Source organism: Heterodontus francisci, chromosome 43 (genome assembly GCF_036365525.1).
Source record: "Heterodontus francisci isolate sHetFra1 chromosome 43, sHetFra1.hap1, whole genome shotgun sequence".
Classification (NCBI taxonomy): domain Eukaryota; kingdom Metazoa; phylum Chordata; class Chondrichthyes; order Heterodontiformes; family Heterodontidae; genus Heterodontus; species Heterodontus francisci.
Window position 1 is genome coordinate 30,011,740 of NC_090413.1, and position 20,031 is coordinate 30,031,770.

Below are 20,031 nucleotides of genomic sequence, written 5' to 3' on the forward strand. Positions count from 1 at the left end.
CCTCTTCTGTACCCTCTCCAAAGCCTCCACGTCCTTCTGGTAGTGTGGCGACCAGAATTGCACGCAATATTCTAAGTGTGGCCTAACTAAAGTTCTGTACAGCTGCAAATTGACTTGCCAATTTTTATACTCTATGCCCCAACCGATGAAGGCAAGCATGCCGTATGCCTTCCTGACTACCTTATCCACCTGCGTTGCCACTTTCAGTGACCTGTGGACCTGTACGCCCAGATCTCTCTGCCTGTCAATACTCCTAAGGGTTCTGCCATTTACTGTATACTTCCCACCTGCATTAGACCTTCCAAAATGCATTACCTCCCATTTGTCTGAATTAAACTCCATCTGCCATTTCTCCGCCCAAGACAGGTCCCTGGGATGAGAGGGCTATCCTGTGACAAAGGCTGAGTAAATTGGGTCTGTACTCTCTGTAGTTTTGATGAATGAGAGGTGATCTCATTGAAACCTACAAAATTCTGAAGGGGCTTGGCAGAGCAGATACTGAGAGGTCTGTTCGCTGGTTGAGGAATCTAAAACATGGGGGCACAGTTTCAGAATAAGGGATCGAACATTTAGGACTGAAATGAGGAGAAATTTCCTCACTCAGAGGGTTGTGAATCTTTGGAATTCTCTACCCCAGAGGGTTGTGGATGCTCCATCACTGAATATATTCAAGGCTGAGTTAGATTTTTGATCTCTCAGGGAATCAAGGAATATGGGGAGTGGGCAGGAAAGTGGAGCTAAGGCAGATGGTCAGTCATGATCATATTGAAAGACGGAGCAGGCTCAGGAACATTCGGTCGAATCCTGCTCCTATTTCTTATGTTCTTATGACGGTTTCACGAGTGGAATTCTGAGGGAAGTCCAGAAACTTCCCTAGACATTCTCTTGGGGGAAGGGGGGAAACATCTGTCCTTGCCCCCACATGCCACTATAATTTAAAGAGACGCTATTTTGAAAATGAAGTGTGATATTGGAAGAACCTGGAGGTCAGGGAGAATGTTGTTTTTAACCTTCTCATTCCCTAGGACTTTGAAGAGCTTGGATGTGTGAATGGACTCAGTTGCAGCACAAATATTCCTCACATCACTAAAACCCTCTGTGTGGGCTGGGTGAAGGGGTCATGAGGCAATCAGAAATATCAAATAAATAACAGAAATATCCACTGTTATGATGCCGGATTAGCAATCCAGGAGACCTGGGTTCAAATTCCACCAGAGATGTGGAACTGAATTAAATGACTGGTAATTTGTGGGTTGGCACCGGAAAATGCCTATAAGTGACTCCAGTCCCACCCTTGTTATAAGTGCTTCCTTTTTTTTGTTAAATTATGAGGATTTGTATTTTAAAACTGAAAAGGATTCCATAGATACTAGAACTTTGTGTTTTTTAAAAAGAGGTCATCAGAAGGTCTTTTGGACTAATCTTGTAAACAAGCCCTTACTGGAAGGCAGCTGTCTTCAGATAATTACCCAGCAGGGGTTTTTGTGACTTGGGGAAAGATGTTTACAAAGAAATGACAGGTCAAGATTTATAGGGGTGAGGAGGCTTGACTCTTGTGACATTGTTTTTTTTGTTTCGCTTTGGACAATGAGTTGGGATGGACGGTGTTCTGAAAAAGACAGTTGGAGAAAATTTGCCAAGGGAACGAACCCCAACTCAGTCTGTTCCAGCTCTTTGAAAAGCCTGCCAGTTTTCCATCTCTTTCAGAAGCTCTGAGAAGCAAGTGTAAGAAAATGCCTGAAACCCCTGTTGCTGCATTTTTCCTGGAAAGCCTGCCCAAACAGATCTTCAACGTAGCCTGACGAGAATTGTTCTAGGAAGATCCCAGTGACAGCTGTCTATGCGTATTTAGGACGCCAAACCAAAACAAAGGACATCTGACATTATTCCAGATCTTTTTTTTCTTCAAGAATTAGCAAGTATTCGGCCAAAGTATTCTTTTCGTCATTTTTTGTAATAGAGCTCTAAAGTATTGCTGCAAATAGAGACATGTTGTTGAAGCTTTTTGTCTTGCACTCATCAGGACAATCGCAAGAATACCAATGTAAGGGAAAACAACAACTTATACTGCATGAGAAGAGAGTGCTGACTGGTTGGCAAGTGAACTCTGATTGGTAAAGGCGTTGCCATGGAGAATGCACCAGTTTACAGTGACTGACAGTTAACTGCCAAGCTTTGTTTCAAATTTAAACCAGGCACCTTGACTCTGATTGGTCAAGGCATTGCCCTGAGGAATGAACCAGCAAATGGCTGCCACTTATTTTGTTCAGCTGAAACAAGTGCAATGTTTATACATATTCTTTCTGTCTGCAAAAAACAGGGCCCTGTGTATTAATATATGTAGCTTCCAGTACACGCAAATGCTCGACACTGCATCACACTGGTGAAATTCATATGAAATATGAAATTCATATATCACATTACTCCTTTGTGCGATAGGCAGGATGTCTTTTTGGCTTGACGGTCGCATCCTGTCAGTGGCGAACACCACATGTGTTGCTACTGCATAGTAGCAGTGTGAAACAGCTAGCTTCACTTGTTGCTCAAATTTTTGAGATACATTACCCTTCCAGGCCTTAGGCCTAAAGAGCTCTAAAGAGTAAATCTCTATTTTTTCAGTTAACCGGTATATGTGTGTGTGTGTGAGGAGCTAAGGTAAAAAAGGAACTTTTTATTTCAATCTGTGTGATAATGCTTTGCATCGTTACTGGTTAAGACTTGTTTTATAATAAACTGATAATTTTGTTGTTTATTAAAGAAACCTGGTTGGTGTATTTTATTCTGGAATTAAAAATAGAGACTATGATTGGCTGTATCGGTCACTGAGAAAAAATTTAAATATATTTTGTGACCTGTGGAGAAATGGAACTAGAAACACAGTGCACTCCTCCCGCCTCGGTAGTAACACACTGCATGGCTGACTCTTAAATACCCAGTTGCAAACAATCATCCAGTTCAGAAAAAAATATTCTCTCTCCTCGGTGTGCAGATATTGGGTGAAAACCCACCCTGAGTATTTTAAAAGTCCTGGCTAACATTTCCCTCACAACCAATACCACCGAAAACAAATCATTCATCTCATTGCTGTCCTGTTGCAGTTATCCTCATAACCATAGTTTACTGAAACAAAGATATTCGACAGGAAGGTGATCCTGAGGGATGCAACTGAAAGCTGAACTCTTCTTTCTGGAACAATGGTACCTTTATTCCAACAACCCACAACTTACATTTATATAGCATCTTTAATGTAGTAAAGCATTCTAATGTGCTTCACAGGAGTGTTATCCTTAATACTAAAACACATGAGGAGATATTAGGATAGGTGAGCAAAAAGCTTGGTCAAAAAGGAGCATCTTAAAGGAGAAGGTAGAAAGGCGGAGAGGTTTAGGGAGGGAATTCCAGAGCTTACAGCCTTGGCAATGGGTGGAGTGATTAAAATGGGATATGTGCAAGAAGCAAGAATTGGAGGAGCGCAGAGATCTCAAAGAGTTGTGGGGCTGGAGGCGATTATAGAGATAGGGAGGGGCGAGGCCATGGAGGGATTTAAAAGAAAGAGAATTTTAAAATAAAGGGATTGCTGGACCAGAAGCCAATGTTGTTAAGCAAGCACAGGGGTGATGGGTGAATGGGACTGGGTACTGGTTAGGATATGGGCAGTTTTGCATGAGCTCATGTTTACGGAGGGTGTAAGGTGGGAGGCCAGCCAGGAAAGCATTGGAACAGTCCCAATAGCAAGTAGTTGCTTTCGGTCACCTCGAGCTCGACCCAATCTTTGACCTTCAAAATCCCAGCATGCTTCATAGTGCACATTGCAGCAATCCCATAGTCTGCTGTTTCAAAATTGGCAACTAGGCGCCATGTGAGTGTGGCCACCTGCTCAGCGTGGCAATGTATGAAACACCCGAGATCAGGATTCACCACCACTCTGATGATTAGGAAACCTGTATGTTGAATCAATTGGTCCAAAACCTGCAACCTCCACCACCTAGAAGGACAGGGACAGTCAAGGTAGGGGAACACCATCACCGACAAGTTCCCCTCCAAGTCACACCCCATCATGACTTAGAATTATATCACTGTTTGCTTGGACAAAATACTGGAACTCCCTCCTTAACAGCACTGTGGGTGTACTGTGGGTGCAACAGCCCCAACAAACAAATTTCTCTGCAGCACCTGTGGAAGAGCCTGTCACTCCAGAATTGGCCTTTATAGCCACTCCAGGCGCTGCTTCACAAACCACTGACCACCTCCAGGCGCGTATCCATTGTCTCTCGAGATAAGGAGGCCCAAAAGAAGGGTGTACCTACACCACATGGACTGCAACGGTTCAAGCAGGCAGCTCACCACCACCTTCTCAAGGGCAATTAAGGATGGGCATAATTGCTGGCCTAGCCTGCAACGCCCGCATCCCATGAATGAATAAAAGCTAATGAGTTATTTTATACTTTCACCATTATGCCTTTGCTCACCACTATACCACTGCTCACTGCTGTACCCCTGCTTACAACTGTGCCCCTGCTCACCAGTGCGTTCCTGCTCACCACTGTACAGGTTTATAAGTACAAGTGCATCTGTTTCACTTAAGTGGAATTTATAATGCAGTTTCACAAATGGTTTTGCACTTGGTTAATGTTGGCCACTTTATGTTGACCTGAAAGTATGAACATCACCTTTGTACCTAAAACAGAGACAGACCTGCTCACAGCTCTGACAGCAGAAATCAAGTGTGACGCTGAGACCACCTAGCTCTGAGCTACCAAAGTTACTGTCCAGCTCCAAAGCAGATGAGTTTCACCTGACTGATATACTTCAAATGCAGCGACACAATTCAATCAAGAGAAAAGATCAAAGCTAGCAGTACTGCCTCTTAGAGAGGCCCATCCTGTACCTCACACGTGAAAAACTGCTACTAATTTGCACTCAATAAATCAGGATGTTGAAGAGTTTGACAGCTGCAAAGAGCTCGGTGAATGTGAAAGGTAATGAAGAACAATTGGAAAGAGGGTGTGCACCTGGATCTGGCAGCTTTCAATACTGGCAGTCATACCACCACTCCGTTCCATCCTGACCGTTCAAACCCACTGCTCCAGACCCTCCTGAGCTCAGACCCACTGCTCCAGACCCTCCTGAGCTCAGACCCACTGCTCAAAACCCTCCTGAGCTCAGACCCACTGTTCCGGGCTCTCCTGAGCTCAGACCCACTGCTCCAGACCCTCCTGAGCTCAGACCCATTGCTCCAGACCCTCCTGTGCTCAGACCCACTGCTCCAGACCCTCCTGAGCTCAGACCCACTGCTCCAGACCCTCCTGAGCTCAGACCCACTGCTCCAGACCCTCCTGAGCTCAGACCCACTGCTCCAGACCCTCCTGAGCTCAGACCCACTGCTCCAGACCCTCCTGAGCTCAAACCCACTGCACCAGACCCTCCTGAGCTCAGACCCACTGCTCCAGACCCTCCTGAGCTCAGACCCACTGCTCCGGGCTCTCCTGAGCTCAGACCCATTGCTCCAGACCCTCCTGAGCTCAGACCCACTGCTCCAGACCCTCCTGAGCTCAGACCCACTGCTCCAGACCCTCCTGAGCTCAGACCCACTGCTCCAGACCCTCCTGAGCTCAGACCCACTGCTCTGGGCTCTCCTGAGCTCAGACCCACTGCTCCAGACCCTCCTGAGCTCAGACCCACTGCTCCAGACCCTCCTGAGCTCAGACCCACTGCTCCGGGCTCTCCTGAGCTCAGACCCACTGCTCCAGACCCTCCTGAGCTCAGACCCACTGCTCCAGACCCTCCTGAGCTCAGACCCACTGCTCCAGACCCTCCTGAGCTCAGACCCACTGCTCCAGACCCTCCTGAGCTCAGACCCACTGCTCCAGACCCTCCTGAGCTCAGACCCACTGCTCCAGACCCTCCTGAGCTCAGACCCACTGCTCCGGGCTCTCCTGAGCTCAGAACTACTGCTCCGGACTCTCCTGAGCTCAGACCCACTGCTCCGGGCTCTCCTGAGCTCAGACCCACTGCTCCAGACCCTCCTGAGCTCAGACCCACTGCTCCAGACCCTCCTGAGCTCAGACCCACTGCTCCGGACTCTCCAGAGCGTTCAGACCCACTGCTCCAGACCCTCCTGAGCTCAGACCCACTGCTCCAGACCCTCCTGAGCTCAGACCCACTGCTCCAGACCCTCCTGAGCTCAGACCCACTGCTCCAGACCCTCCTGAGCTCAAACCCACTGCACCAGACCCTCCTGAGCTCAGACCCACTGCTCCAGACCCTCCTGAGCTCAGACCCACTGCTCCAGACCCTCCTGAGCTCAGACCCACTGCTCCGGGCTCTCCTGAGCTCAGACCCATTGCTCCAGACCCTCCTGAGCTCAGACCCACTGCTCCAGACCCTCCTGAGCTCAGACCCATTGCTCCAGACCCTCCTGAGCTCAGACCCACTGCTCCAGACCCTCCTGAGCTCAGACCCACTGCTCCGGGCTCTCCTGAGCTCAGACCCACTGCTCCAGGCCCTCCTGAGCTCAGACCCACTGCTCCAGACCCTCCTGAGCTCAGACCCACTGCTCCAGACCCTCCTGAGCTCAGACCCACTGCTCCAGACCCTCCTGAGCTCAGACCCACTGCTCCGGGCTCTCCTGAGCTCAGACCCACTGCTCCAGACCGTCCTGAGCTCAGACCCACTGCTCCAGACCGTCCTGAGCTCAGACCCACTGCTCCAGACCCTCCTGAGCTCAGACCCACTGCTCCAGACCCTCCTGAGCTCAGACCCACTGCTCCAGACCCTCCTGAGCTCAGACCCACTGCTCCGGGCTCTCCTGAGCTCAGACCCATTGCTCCAGACCCTCCTGAGCTCAGACCCACTGCTCCAGACCCTCCTGAGCTCAGACCCACTGCTCCAGACCCTCCTGAGCTCAGACCCACTGCTCCAGACCCTCCTGAGCTCAGACCCACTGCTCCAGACCCTCCTGAGCTCAGACCCACTGCTCCAGACCCTCCTGAGCTCAGACCCACTGCTCCAGACCCTCCTGAGCTCAGACCCACTGCTCCAGACCCTCCTGAGCTCAGACCCACTGCTCCAGACCCTCCTGACCGTTCAAACCCACTGCTCCAGACCGTCCTGAGCTCAGACCCACTGCTCCAGACCCTCCTGAGCTCAGACCCACTGCTCCAGACCCTCCTGAGCTCAGACCCACTGCTCCAGACCCTCCTGAGCTCAGACCCACTGCTCCGGGCTCTCCTGAGCTCAGACCCACTGCTCCAGACCCTCCTGAGCTCAGACCCACTGCTCCAGACCCTCCTGAGCTCAGACCCACTGCTCCAGACCCTCCTGAGCTCAAACCCACTGCACCAGACCCTCCTGAGCTCAGACCCACTGCTCCAGACCCTCCTGAGCTCAGACCCACTGCTCCAGACCCTCCTGACCGTTCAAATCCACTGCTCCAGACCGTCCTGAGCTCAGACCCACTGCTCCAGACCCTCCTGAGCTCAGACCCACTGCTCCAGACCCTCCTGAGCTCAGACCCACTGCTCCAGACCCTCCTGAGCTCAGACCCACTGCTCCAGACCCTCCTGAGCTCAGACCCACTGCTCCGGGCTCTCCTGAGCTCAGAACTACTGCTCCGGACTCTCCTGAGCTCAGACCCACTGCTCCGGGCTCTCCTGAGCTCAGACCCACTGCTCCAGACCCTCCTGAGCTCAGACCCACTGCTCCGGACTCTCCAGAGCGTTCAGTCCCACTGCTCCAGACCCTCCTGAGCTCAGACCCACTGCTCTGGACTCTCCTGAGCTCAGACCCACTGCTCCAGACCCTCCTGAGCTCAGACCCACTGCTCTGGGCTCTCCTGAGCTCAGACCCACTGCTCCAGACCCTCCTGAGCTCAGACCCACTGCTCCAGACCCTCCTGAGCTCAGACTCACTGCTCCAGACCCTCCTGAGCTCAGACCCACTGCTCCAGACCCTCCTGAGCTCAGACCCACTGCTCCAGACCCTCCTGAGCTCAGACCCACTGCTCCGGACTCTCCAGAGCGTTCAGTCCCACTGCTCCAGACCCTCCTGAGCTCAGACCCACTGCTCTGGACTCTCCTGACCGTTCAGACACACTGCTCCAGACCCTCCTGAGCTCAGACCCACTGCTCCAGACCCTCCTGAGCTCAGACCCACTGCTCTGGGCTCTCCTGAGCTCAGACCCACTGCTCCAGACCCTCCTGAGCTCAGACCCACTGCTCCAGACCCTCCTGAGCTCAGACTCACTGCTCCAGACCCTCCTGAGCTCAGACCCACTGCTCCAGACCCTCCTGAGCTCAGACCCACTGCTCCAGACCCTCCTGAGCTCAGACCCACTGCTCCGGACTCTCCAGAGCGTTCAGACCCAATGCTCCAGACCCTCCTGAGCTCAGACCCACTGCTCAAAACCCTCCTGAGCTCAGACCCACTGCTCCGGACTCTCCAGAGCGTTCAGACCCAATGCTCCAGACCCTCCTGAGCTCAGACCCACTGCTCCGGACTCTCCAGAGCGTTCAGACCCAATGCTCCAGACCCTCCTGAGCTCAGACCCACTGCTCCGGACTCTCCAGAGCGTTCAGACCCAATGCTCCAGACCCTCCTGAGCTCAGACCCAATGCTCCAGACCCTCCTGAGCTCAGACCCACTGCTCCAGACCCTCCTGAGTTCAGACCCACTGCTCAAAACCCTCCTGAGCTCAGACCCACTGTTCCGGGCTCTCCTGAGCTCAGACCCACTGCTCCGGACTCTCCTGAGCTCAGACCCACTGCTCCAGACCCTCCTGAGCTCAGACCCATTGCTCCAGACCCTCCTGTGCTCAGACCCACTGCTCCAGACCCTCCTGAGCTCAGACCCACTGCTCCAGACCCTCCTGAGCTCAGACCCACTGCTCCAGACCCTCCTGAGCTCAGACCCACTGCTCCGGACCCTCCTGAGCTCAGACCCACTGCTCCAGACCCTTCTGACCGTTCAGACCCACTGCTCCGGACCCTCCTGATCTCAGACCCACTGCTCCGGACTTTGCTGATCTCAGACCAACTCCTCTGGACCCTCCTGACCATTCAGACCCACAGCTCCAGACCCTCCTGAGCTCAGACCCACTGCTCCAGACCCTCCTGAGCTCAGACCCACTGCTCTGGACTCTCCTGACCGTTCAGACACACTGCTCCAGACCCTCCTGAGCTCAGACCCACTGCTCCAGACCCTCCTGAGCTCAGACCCACTGCTCCAGACCCTCCTGAGCTCAGACCCACTGCTCTGGGCTCTCCTGAGCTCAGACCCACTGCTCCAGACCCTCCTGAGCTCAGACCCACTGCTCCAGACCCTCCTGAGCTCAGACTCACTGCTCCAGACCCTCCTGAGCTCAGACCCACTGCTCCAGACCCTCCTGATCTCAGACCCACTGCTCCGGACTTTGCTGATCTCAGACCAACTCCTCTGGACCCTCCTGACCATTCAGACCCACAGCTCAAGACCCTCCTGAGCTCAGACCCACTGCTCCAGACCCTCCTGAGCTCAGACCCACTGCTCTGGACTCTCCTGACCGTTCAGACACACTGCTCCAGACCCTCCTGAGCTCAGACCCACTGCTCCAGACCCTCCTGAGCTCAGACCCACTGCTCCAGACCCTCCTGAGCTCAGACCCACTGCTCCAGACCCTCCTGAGCTCAGACCCACTGCTCTGGGCTCTCCTGAGCTCAGACCCACTGCTCCAGACCCTCCTGAGCTCAGACCCACTGCTCCAGACCCTCCTGAGCTCAGACTCACTGCTCCAGACCCTCCTGAGCTCAGACCCACTGCTCCAGACCCTCCTGAGCTCAGACCCACTGCTCCAGACCCTCCTGAGCTCAGACCCACTGCTCCAGACCCTCCTGAGCTCAGACCCACTGCTCAAAACCCTCCTGAGCTCAGACCCACTGTTCCGGGCTCTCCTGAGCTCAGACCCACTGCTCCAGACCCTCCTGAGCTCAGACCCACTGCTCCAGACCCTCCTGAGCTCAGACCCACTGCTCCAGACCCTCCTGAGCTCAGACCCACTGCTCAAAACCCTCCTGAGCTCAGACCCACTGTTCCGGGCTCTCCTGAGCTCAGACCCACTGCTCCAGACCCTCCTGAGCTCAGACCCATTGCTCCAGACCCTCCTGTGCTCAGACCCACTGCTCCAGACCCTCCTGAGCTCAGACCCACTGCTCCAGACCCTCCTGAGCGTTCAGACCCACTGCTCCAGACCCTTCTGACCGTTCAGACCCAGTGCTCCGGACTCTCCTGACCATTCAGACCCACTGCTCCGGACCCTCCTGATCTCAGACCCACTGCTCCGGACTTTGTTGATCTCAGACCAACTCCTCTGGACCCTCCTGACCATTCAGACCCACTGCTCCAGACACTCCTGATCTCAGACCCACTGCTCCGGACTCTCCTGATCTCAGACTCACTGCTCCGGACATTCCTGAGCTCAGACCCACTGCACCGGACCCTCCTGATCTCAGACCCACTGCTCCGGACCCTCCTGATCTCAGACCCACTGCTCCAGACTCTCCTGATCTCAGACCCACTGCTCCGGACTTTCCTGATCTCAGACCCACTGCTCCGGACTTTCCTGAGCTCAGACCCACTGCTCCGGACTCTCCTGATCTCAGACCCACTGCTCCGGACTCTCCTGATCTCAGACCCACTGCTCCGGACATTCCTGATCTCAGACCCACTGCTCCGGACTTTCCTGATCTCAGACCCACTGCTCCGGACCCTCCTGATCTCAGACCCACTGCTCTGGGCTTTCCTGATCTCAGACCCACTGCTCCGGACCCACCTGATCTCAGACCCACTGCTCCGGACCCTCCTGATCTCAGACCCACTGCTCCGGACTCTCCTGATCTCAGACCCACTGCTCCGGACTCTCCTGATCTCAGACCCACTGCTCCGGACTCTCCTGATCTAAGACCCACTGCTCCGGACTTTCCTGATCTCAGACCCACTGCTCTGGACTCTCCTGATCTCAGGCCCACTGCACCGGACTCTCCTGATCTCAGACCCACTGCTCCGGACTCTCCTGATCTCAGGCCCACTGCTCCGGACTCTCCTGATCTCAGACCCACTGCTCCGGTCTCTCCTGATCTCAGACCCACTGCTCCGGACATTCCTGATCTCACACCCACTACTCCGGACCCACCTGAGCTCAGACCCACTGCTCCGGACCCTCCGGATCTCAGACCCACTGCTCCAGACCCTCCTGACCTTTCAGACCCACTGCTCCGGACGCTCCTGATCTCAGACCCACTGCTCCGGACTCTCCTGATCTCAGACCCACTGCTCCGGACTCTCCTGACCATTCAGACCCACTGCTCCGGACCTTCCTGACCGTTCAGACCCACTGCTCCAGACTCTCCTGATCTCAGACCCACTGCTCCGGACCCACCTGATCTCAGACCCACTGCTCCGGACTTTCCTGAGCTCAGACCCACTGTTCCAGACCCTCCTGATCTCAGACCCACTGCTCCGGACTTCCCTGATCTCAGACCCACTGCTCCGGACCCTCCTGATCTCACATCCACTGCTCCGGATTTTCCTGAGCTCAGACCCACTGCTCCGGACCCTCCTGATCTCAGACCCAATGCTTCGGACTTTCCTGATCTCAGACCCACTGCTCCGGACCCACCTGATCTCAGACCCACTTCTCCGAACTTTCCTGAGCTCAGACCCACTGCTCCAGACCCTCCTGACTGTTCAGACCCACTGCTCCAGACTCTCCTGATCTCAGACCCACTGCTCCAGACTCTCCTGATCTCAGACCCACTGCTCCGGACCCTCCTGATCTCAGACCCCCTGCTCCGGACTTTCCTGATCTCAGACCCACTGCTCCGGACCCACCTGATCTCAGACCCACTTCTCCGAACTTTCCTGAGCTCAGACCCACTGCTCCGGACCCTACTGACCGTTCAGACCCACTGCTCCAGACTCTCCTGATCTCAGACCCACTGCTCCGGACTTTCCTGAACTCAGACCCACTGCTCCAGACTCTCCTGATCTCAGACCAACTGCTCCGGACATTCCTGATCTCAGACCCACTGCTCCGGGCCATCCTGATCTCAGACCCACTGCTCTGGACTTTTCTGATCTCAGACCCACTGCTCCGGACTCTCCTGAGCTCTGACCCACTGCTCCGGACCCTCCTGATCTCAGACCCCCTGCTCCGGACTTTCCTGATCTCAGACCCACTGCTCCGGACCCACCTGATCTCAGACCCACTTCTCCGAACTTTCCTGATCTCAGACCCACTGCTCCGGGCCATCCTGATCTCAGACCCACTGCTCTGGACTTTTCTGATCTCAGACCCACTGCTCCGGACTCTCCTGAGCTCTGACCCACTGCTCCGGACCCTCCTGAGCTCTGACCCACTGCTCCGGACCCTCCTGAGCTCTGACCCACTGCTCCGGACTTTCCTGATCTCAGACCCACTGCTCCGGACCCTCCTGAGCTCAGACCCACTGCTCCGGACCCTCCTGATCTCAGACCCACTGCTCCGGACCCTCCTGAGCTCTGACCCACTGCTCCGGACCCTCCTGATCTCAGACCCACTGCTCCGGACCCTCCTGAGCTCTGACCCACTGCTCCGGACCCTCCTGATCTCAGACCCACTGCTCCGGACCCTCCTGATCTCAGACCCGCTGCTCCGGACCCTCCTGATCTCAGACCCACTGCTCCGGACCCTCCTGAGCTCAGAACTCCCACATTGCTTCACCCTCCCAGCCTGTGCCAGATGCAGGATGTTGCTGGAATGTGTACATGGGTCAGAACCAAAGCCTCCTTAATGCAAGAATGTTAGCTTCAGGACGACACAAAACATTCAAAAATGTCCATTAGCCAATTCAAAACATCAGTATCCAACACCAACACTCCAAATCTCGCCCGAACCCCACCAGCCAAGACATTTCCCCCCCAGCCCTCCCCTCATCCCCCAACATCCGGCTCACTTTCTCTTACCTTGTTTGAGGCCATCTCACTGACTGAGCGGTAAGTCTGGATAGTCTCCAGCTGGTCCAGGCACCAGTCCAGCTCCTCCAGGGTTTCCTTGGCCAGCTGCTGGTAAGTTTCATCTGAAAAAACAGTGGCACACACACGGTTAAAGCTGGCAATCCCTTGCCATGCCCATTTCGAGATGGGGATATATGGTACAGCCCTGGGCCAGCGCACAATGCCCCTTTACCACCCCGTCACACTCACACACACACACAAATTCCAGACCCCCACCACCCTCTGGGTGAAAAGATTTCCCTCTAATCATTCTACTAATCATGTTAAATCTATACCCCCTTGACACTGACCTGTCTGCTAAGGTGAACAGGCTCTTCACATCCACTGTATCCAGGCCCCTCACAATTTTGTACATTTCAATCAAATCTTCCCTCAGCCTTCTCTGTTCCAAGGAGAGCAACCCAAGCCTATCCAATCTTTCCTCAGAGCTGCATTTTTCCAGTCCCAGCAACATCTGCGTAAATCTATACTCCTCCCAGCTTTCTGTAGTATTGAGTTCTCGGTGTCGGACATAAGCTTTCCTTTTCTGCCTTATCTTACCCTGTAGGCCCCTCAACATCCAGGGGACTTTAGATTTGGCCGTCTCACCCGTTTTGTTTGTGGAACATGTTTAGTCTGAACCCCTCGAATCTCCCCTTTGAATGTCTCCCACTGTTCTGACACTGATTATCTTGAAGAAGCTGTTTCCAGTCCATTTTCACCAAATCACTCCTCAGTTTCGTAAAATTGGCCTTACCTCACTTGAGAGCACCAACACCAGTTCTTTCCTTGACTTTTCCATAATTATGTTAAAACTGGTGCGTGCTTGTGAGGGTTTGTGTGTACAGGTGTGCGGGAGTTGTGTGCAAGGGTTTGTGGCAGTGAGGGGTTGTATGTGAGGGTGCGTTCGTGTGAGGAAGTGTGCGTGTGAGGGTAGGTGTGTGTAAAGGTGTGGTTCGGTAAGCATGAGGGTTTGTGTGTGTGCAGGAGCATGTGTTTGAGGGTTTGTATGTGAGGATATATGTGGCAATCTGTGTGTGTAAGGGTGTGTGTGAGGGGGTGGTGAAGGGGCACTGTGCGCTGGCCCAGGGCTGTACAATATATCCCCGTTCACTCATTCAAAAGGAGTCTGGATGTGCACCTTAAGTGCTGTAATCTGCAGGGCTACAGACCAAATGCTGGAAGGTGAGATTAGAATGGGTGGATCGATTCTCGGCCAGCACAGACACGATGGGCCAAGTGGCCTCTTTCTGTGTCTTAAACATTCAATGATTCTACAACACAACATCCCTCATGTAGCCACCCACACATACAGTACACCATGCACACCCACCACACACACACATCCTCCCTCACACACTCCCCTCACACAGACTCTCCCTCAAACACTCTCCCTCACACACACCCTCCCTCACACACTCTCCCTCAAACGCACTCTCCCTCACACAGACTCTCCCTCAAACACACCCTCACACAGACTCTCCCTCAAACACACACAGACTCTCCCTCAAATACACTCTCCCTCACACACACACCCTCTCCCTCACACAGACTCTCCCTCACACACTCTCCCCCACAGACTCTCCCTCACACACACCCTCTCCCTCACACACCCTCTCCCTCACACACACTCTCCCTCACACACTCTCCCCCACAGACTCTCCCTCCCACACACCCTCTCCCTCACACCCTCTCCCTCACAGACACCCTCTCCCTCACACACACTCCCTCACACACACCCTCTCCCTCACACACACTCCCTCACACACACTCCCTCACACACACCCTCTCCCTCACAGACATCCTCTCCCTCACACACACCCTCTCCCTCACACACACCCTCTCCCTCACACAGACTCTCCCTCACACAGCCTCTCCCTCACACACACCCTCCCTCACACAGACTCTCCCTCACACACACCCTCTCCCTCACACACACCCTTTCCCTCACACACCCTCTCCCTCACAGACACCCTCTCCCTCACAGACACCCTCTCCCTCACACACTCCCTCACACACACCCTCTCCCTCACACAGACCCTCTCCCTCACACACACCCTCCCTCACACAGACTCTCCCTCACACAGACTCTCCCTCACACACACCCTCTCCCTCACACACACCCTCTCCCTCACACACCCTCTCCCTCACACACTCCCTCACACACACCCTCTCCCTCACACAGACCCTCTCCCTCACACACACCCTCCCTCACACAGACTCTCCCTCACACAGACTCTCCCTCACACACACCCTCTCCCTCACACACACCCTCTCCCTCACACAGACTCTCCCTCACACAGCCTCTCCCTCACACACACCCTCCCTCACACAGACTCTCCCTCACACACACCCTCTCCCTCACACACACCCTCTCCCTCACACACCCTCTCCCTCACACACCCTCTCCCTCACACACTCCCTCACACACACCCTCTCCCTCACACAGACCCTCTCCCTCACACACACCCTCCCTCACACAGACTCTCCCTCACACAGACTCTCCCTCACACACACCCTCTCCCTCACACACACCCTCTCCCTCACACACCCTCTCCCTCACACACCCTCTCCCTCACACACACCCTCTCCCTCACACAGACCCTCTCCCTCACATACTCCCTCCCTCACACACACTCTCCCTCACACACATCCTCCCTCACACACACCCTCCCTCATACACACTCTCCCTCACTCACACCGTCTCTCACACACACTCTCTCCCTCACACAGACCCTCCCTCACATAGACTCTCTCTCACACACACCCTCTCCCTCACACACACCCTCTCCCTCGCACACACTCTCCCTACACCCTCTCCCTCACACACACACTCCCACACACACACACACACACACTCTCCCTCGCACACACTCTCCCTTGCACACCCTCTCCCTCACACACACACACTCCCTCACACATCAACACACTCCCACACACACTCTCCCTCACTCACACACTCTCTCCTTCACATACACTCTCCTTCACACATATTCTCCCTCATTCACCATCTCCCTCACACACACTCTCCCTCACACACACTCTCTCCCTCACACACTCTCCCTCACACTCACCCTCCCTCATGCACTCTCTCCCTCACACCCTCTGCCATCAGACAAACTCTCCCTCACACACAGCCTCCCTCACACACCTCTCCCTCAGTCTCTCCCTCATACACACTCTCCCTCACGTGCACTCTCTCCCTCACACAATCTCTCCCTCCCACACTCCCTCCCCTACACCCTCTCCCTCACACACACTCTCCCTCACACACACACTCTCCTTCACACACTCTCCCTCACACATACCCTCCCTCACACACACCCACACTCCCACACACACACTTTCTCACACACACAGTCCCTCACTCATTAACACACTCCCATACACACACTCTCCCTCGCACACACTCTCCCTCGCACACACTCTCCCTCGCAAACACTCTCCCTCGCAAACACTCTCCCTCGCACACACTCTCCTTCCCACACCCTCTCCCTCACACACACTCTCCCTCGCACACCCTCTCCCTCGCACACCCTCTCCCTCGCACACCCTCTCCCTCGCACACCCTCTCCTTCGCCCGCACTCTCCCTCGCCCACACTCTCCCTCACACGCCCTCTCCCTCACACACACACACTTCCTCACACATTAACACACTCCCACACACACACTCTCCCTCCCATACTCTCTCCCTCATACACACTCTCGTTTGCACACCCTCTCGCTCGCCCACACTCTCCCTTGCACACACTCTCCCTCACACGCCCTCTGCCTCGCACACCCTCTCCCTCACACACACACACTGCCTCACACATTAACACACTCCCACACACACACTCTCCCTCGCACATCCTCTCCCTCACACACATTGTATATAGCCTGTCTGTTCTGTTTTTGGAATCTCTTTTGGGGAAGTTGTTTCTTGGTCTCTCTACATGTCAGTTGTGCAAAGGGGCAAGTGAGGTGGACGGAAGGCTGATAAAACAGTAATGTCTGGGTCGGCTTCTGTACAATAACATCCTCAGCCTGTCTGATCCCGACACTGCCACATCAGGACACATACTGGTGCCGGCTTCTGAACTGACAAAGAACTTTTGTACATTTACTTTTGTCCCTATTCACTGTTCCCTAAAGGCCTTGACAGGATCCAGTTCCAACAACCACGTTCTCTTTCCAATACTTCATCCAAGGGCCCATTCATTATGTGTGAGTCCAGACATTGAATACTGGCAGGATATTTGAGAGCAGAAGGGATTGCATCAGATTCTGACGCTGTCTCACCCAACACCCACATGGACTTCCAAACAGTGATAGGAACAGGAGGCCATTCAGCCCCTTGAACCAGTTCCACCATTCAATAAGATCATGGCTGATCTGTATTTTCACTCCATCTACTCATCCTTGGTTCCATAACCCTTCATACCCTTTACCCATCAAAAATTTAACAATCTCAGTTTTGAAATTTTCTATTGACCCCGGCCTCAACAGCTTTTTTAGGGATGAGAGTTCCAGATTTCCATTACCCTTTGATCTGTGTGAAGAAATGCTTCCTGATATCACCCCTGAACGGCCTGGCTCTAATTTAAAGGTTCTGCCCCCTTGTTCTGGACTCCCCCCACCAGAGGAAATAATCTCTCTTTATCTGATGAAAGGTCACTGACCTGAAACATTAACTCTGCTTTTCTCTCCACAAATGCTGCCTGACCTGCTGTGTATTTCCAGTACCTTCTATTTTTATTTCAGATTTCTAGCATCTGTAGTATTTTGCTTTTATTCCCTTTATTGACCCTATCAAATCCTTTAGTCACTTTAAACACCTCGATTACACTATCCCTTAAACTATATTCAAAGGAATACAAACCTAGTCTATGCAACTCATCCTCAATTTAACCCTTTTAGCCCCAGTATCATTCTGGAGAAGGGGAGGGGAGGTGGCACCCATTTCATGGCCAATACCTCTCTCTGGAAATGCGGGGAGTGGAAAATCATTTACAAACTAGGATGGAGTTTATAACATTTACAAGATGCTGGGAACTGGGGTCGAGGTTTTATGGTTACACGTGCCCACAGTATGTTCTCACCAGTAGGAGGAAATGCAACACAGACACTCACTTTCACATCAGACCACTCGGCCAGTGCACAGTAACTTAGAGGGGGAAAGGGGAGGGGTGGAAGAGCAGGGGTGCAGGGAGGAGATGGTAGAAGGGGAGGAGGGGAAGGGTCTGGGAAAGGAATGGAAGGGGAGGGGCTGTGGCAGAGAGGGAGAGGTGAACAAGTCATCATTTGTTACTCAAGTACTCTCACACACCCAGCAAACTGCTCAGGGCTAAATTAAACAAAAAGATAACTGGCAGAAATGACCAAATACTGATGGAGCATCTTGTGTCAATCTGCTGCTCACCCACTCTGAGAATAATTACTCCACAGAGAGCAGCAGAGCAGCTCCTTTCAGACACTCACAGACCTGTTAGACTGACTGCTCAAGCTTCATGCATTAGACAGGAATTCACTGAGTAATACTGTAAAAGTAACAATCGCCCAAGGAACAAACTCAAGTTTCCTCCTACAGGGCTACAGCAAACAGCTGCAGCTCACTATTCATCTCTCATAGTGTAGAGTGAGCTTTACCCTAAGAACATATGAATTAGGAGCAGAAGTAGGCCATTTGGTCCCTTGAGCCTGTTCCGCCATTCAATAGGATCATGGCTGATGTGATTTGTGGCCTTAACTCCACTTTCCTGCCTGCCCCCCCATAATCCTTGACTCCCTGATAGATCAAATATCTGTCTAACTCAGTCTTGAAAATATTCAAAGACTCTGCTTCCACTGCCTTTTGAGGAAGAGAATTCCAAAGACTCACGACCCTCATCTCTGTCTTAAATGGGCGACACCTTATTTTTAAACAGTGACCCCTAGTTCTAGACTCTCCCCAAAGGGAAACATCCTTTCCACATCCACCCTGTCAAGACCCCTCAGGATCTTATATGTCTCAATCAAGTCACCTCTTACTCCTCTAAATTCCAGCGGATACAAGCCTAGCCTGTCCAATCTTTCCTTGTCAGACACCCCGCCCATTCCAGGTATTAGTCTAGTAAACCTTCTCTGTTCTGCCTCCAACACATTTACATCCTTCCTTAAATAAGGAGACCAGTACTGTACACAGTACTCCAGATGTGGTCTCACCAATGCCCTGTATAACTGAAGCATAACCTCCCTACTTTTGTATTCAATTCCCCTCGCGATAAACAATAACATTCTATTAGCTTTCCTAATTACGTGCTGTACCTGCATACTAACCTTTTGCGATTCATACACTAGGACACCCAGATCCTAACAAACTTGACTGAATTTTTCAAGGCGGTGACTAGATGTGTAGATGAGGGTAAAGCAGTTGATGTAGTCTACTTGGACTTCAGTAAGGCTTTTGATAAGATCCTGCATGGTAGATTGGTTAAGAAGGTAAGAGTCCATGGGATCCAGGGCAATTTGGCAAAATGGATTCAAATTGTCTTAGTGGCAGGAGGCAGAGGGTGATGGTCGAGGGTTGTTTTTGTGATTGGAAGCCTGTGACCAGTGGTGCACCGCAGGGATCGGTGCTGGGACCCTTGCTGCTTGTAGTGTGTATTGATGATTTAGATGTGAATATAGGAGGTATGATCAGTAAGTTCGCAGATGACATGAAAATTATTGCTGTCGTGGATTGTGAGGAGGAAAGCCTTAGATTACAGGACGATATAGATGGGCTGGTAAGATAGGCGGAGCAGTGGCAAATTGAATGAAATCCTGAGAAGTGTGAGGTGATGCATTTTGGGATGACTACCAAGGCAAGGGAATATACAATGGATAGTCGGACCCGAGGAAGTACAAAGGGTCAGAGGGACCTTGGTGTACTTGTCCATAGATCACTGAAGGCAGCAGTACAAGTAGATAAGGTGGTTAGGAAGGCATATGGGATACTTGCCTTTATTAGCCAAGGCATAGAATGTAAGAGCAGGGAGGTTATGGTGGAGCTGTATAAAATGCTA

At 52.9% G+C, this 20,031-nt stretch overlaps 1 protein-coding gene across 1 annotated transcript in view; it reads right to left on the reverse strand.

Moving 5' to 3' along the window:
• The window catches only part of pde4a (phosphodiesterase 4A, cAMP-specific), a 478,599-nt gene that overhangs the window by 132,284 nt on the left and 326,284 nt on the right, over positions 1-20,031 (reverse strand). The window contains exons 5-6 of the mRNA XM_068021346.1: positions 13,873-13,916; positions 12,976-13,120 (exon numbers count right to left, since the gene is read on the reverse strand). Coding sequence (XP_067877447.1) covers positions 12,976-13,120; positions 13,873-13,916 — 189 coding nt within the window. The remainder of the gene's footprint in view (positions 1-12,975; positions 13,121-13,872; positions 13,917-20,031) is intronic.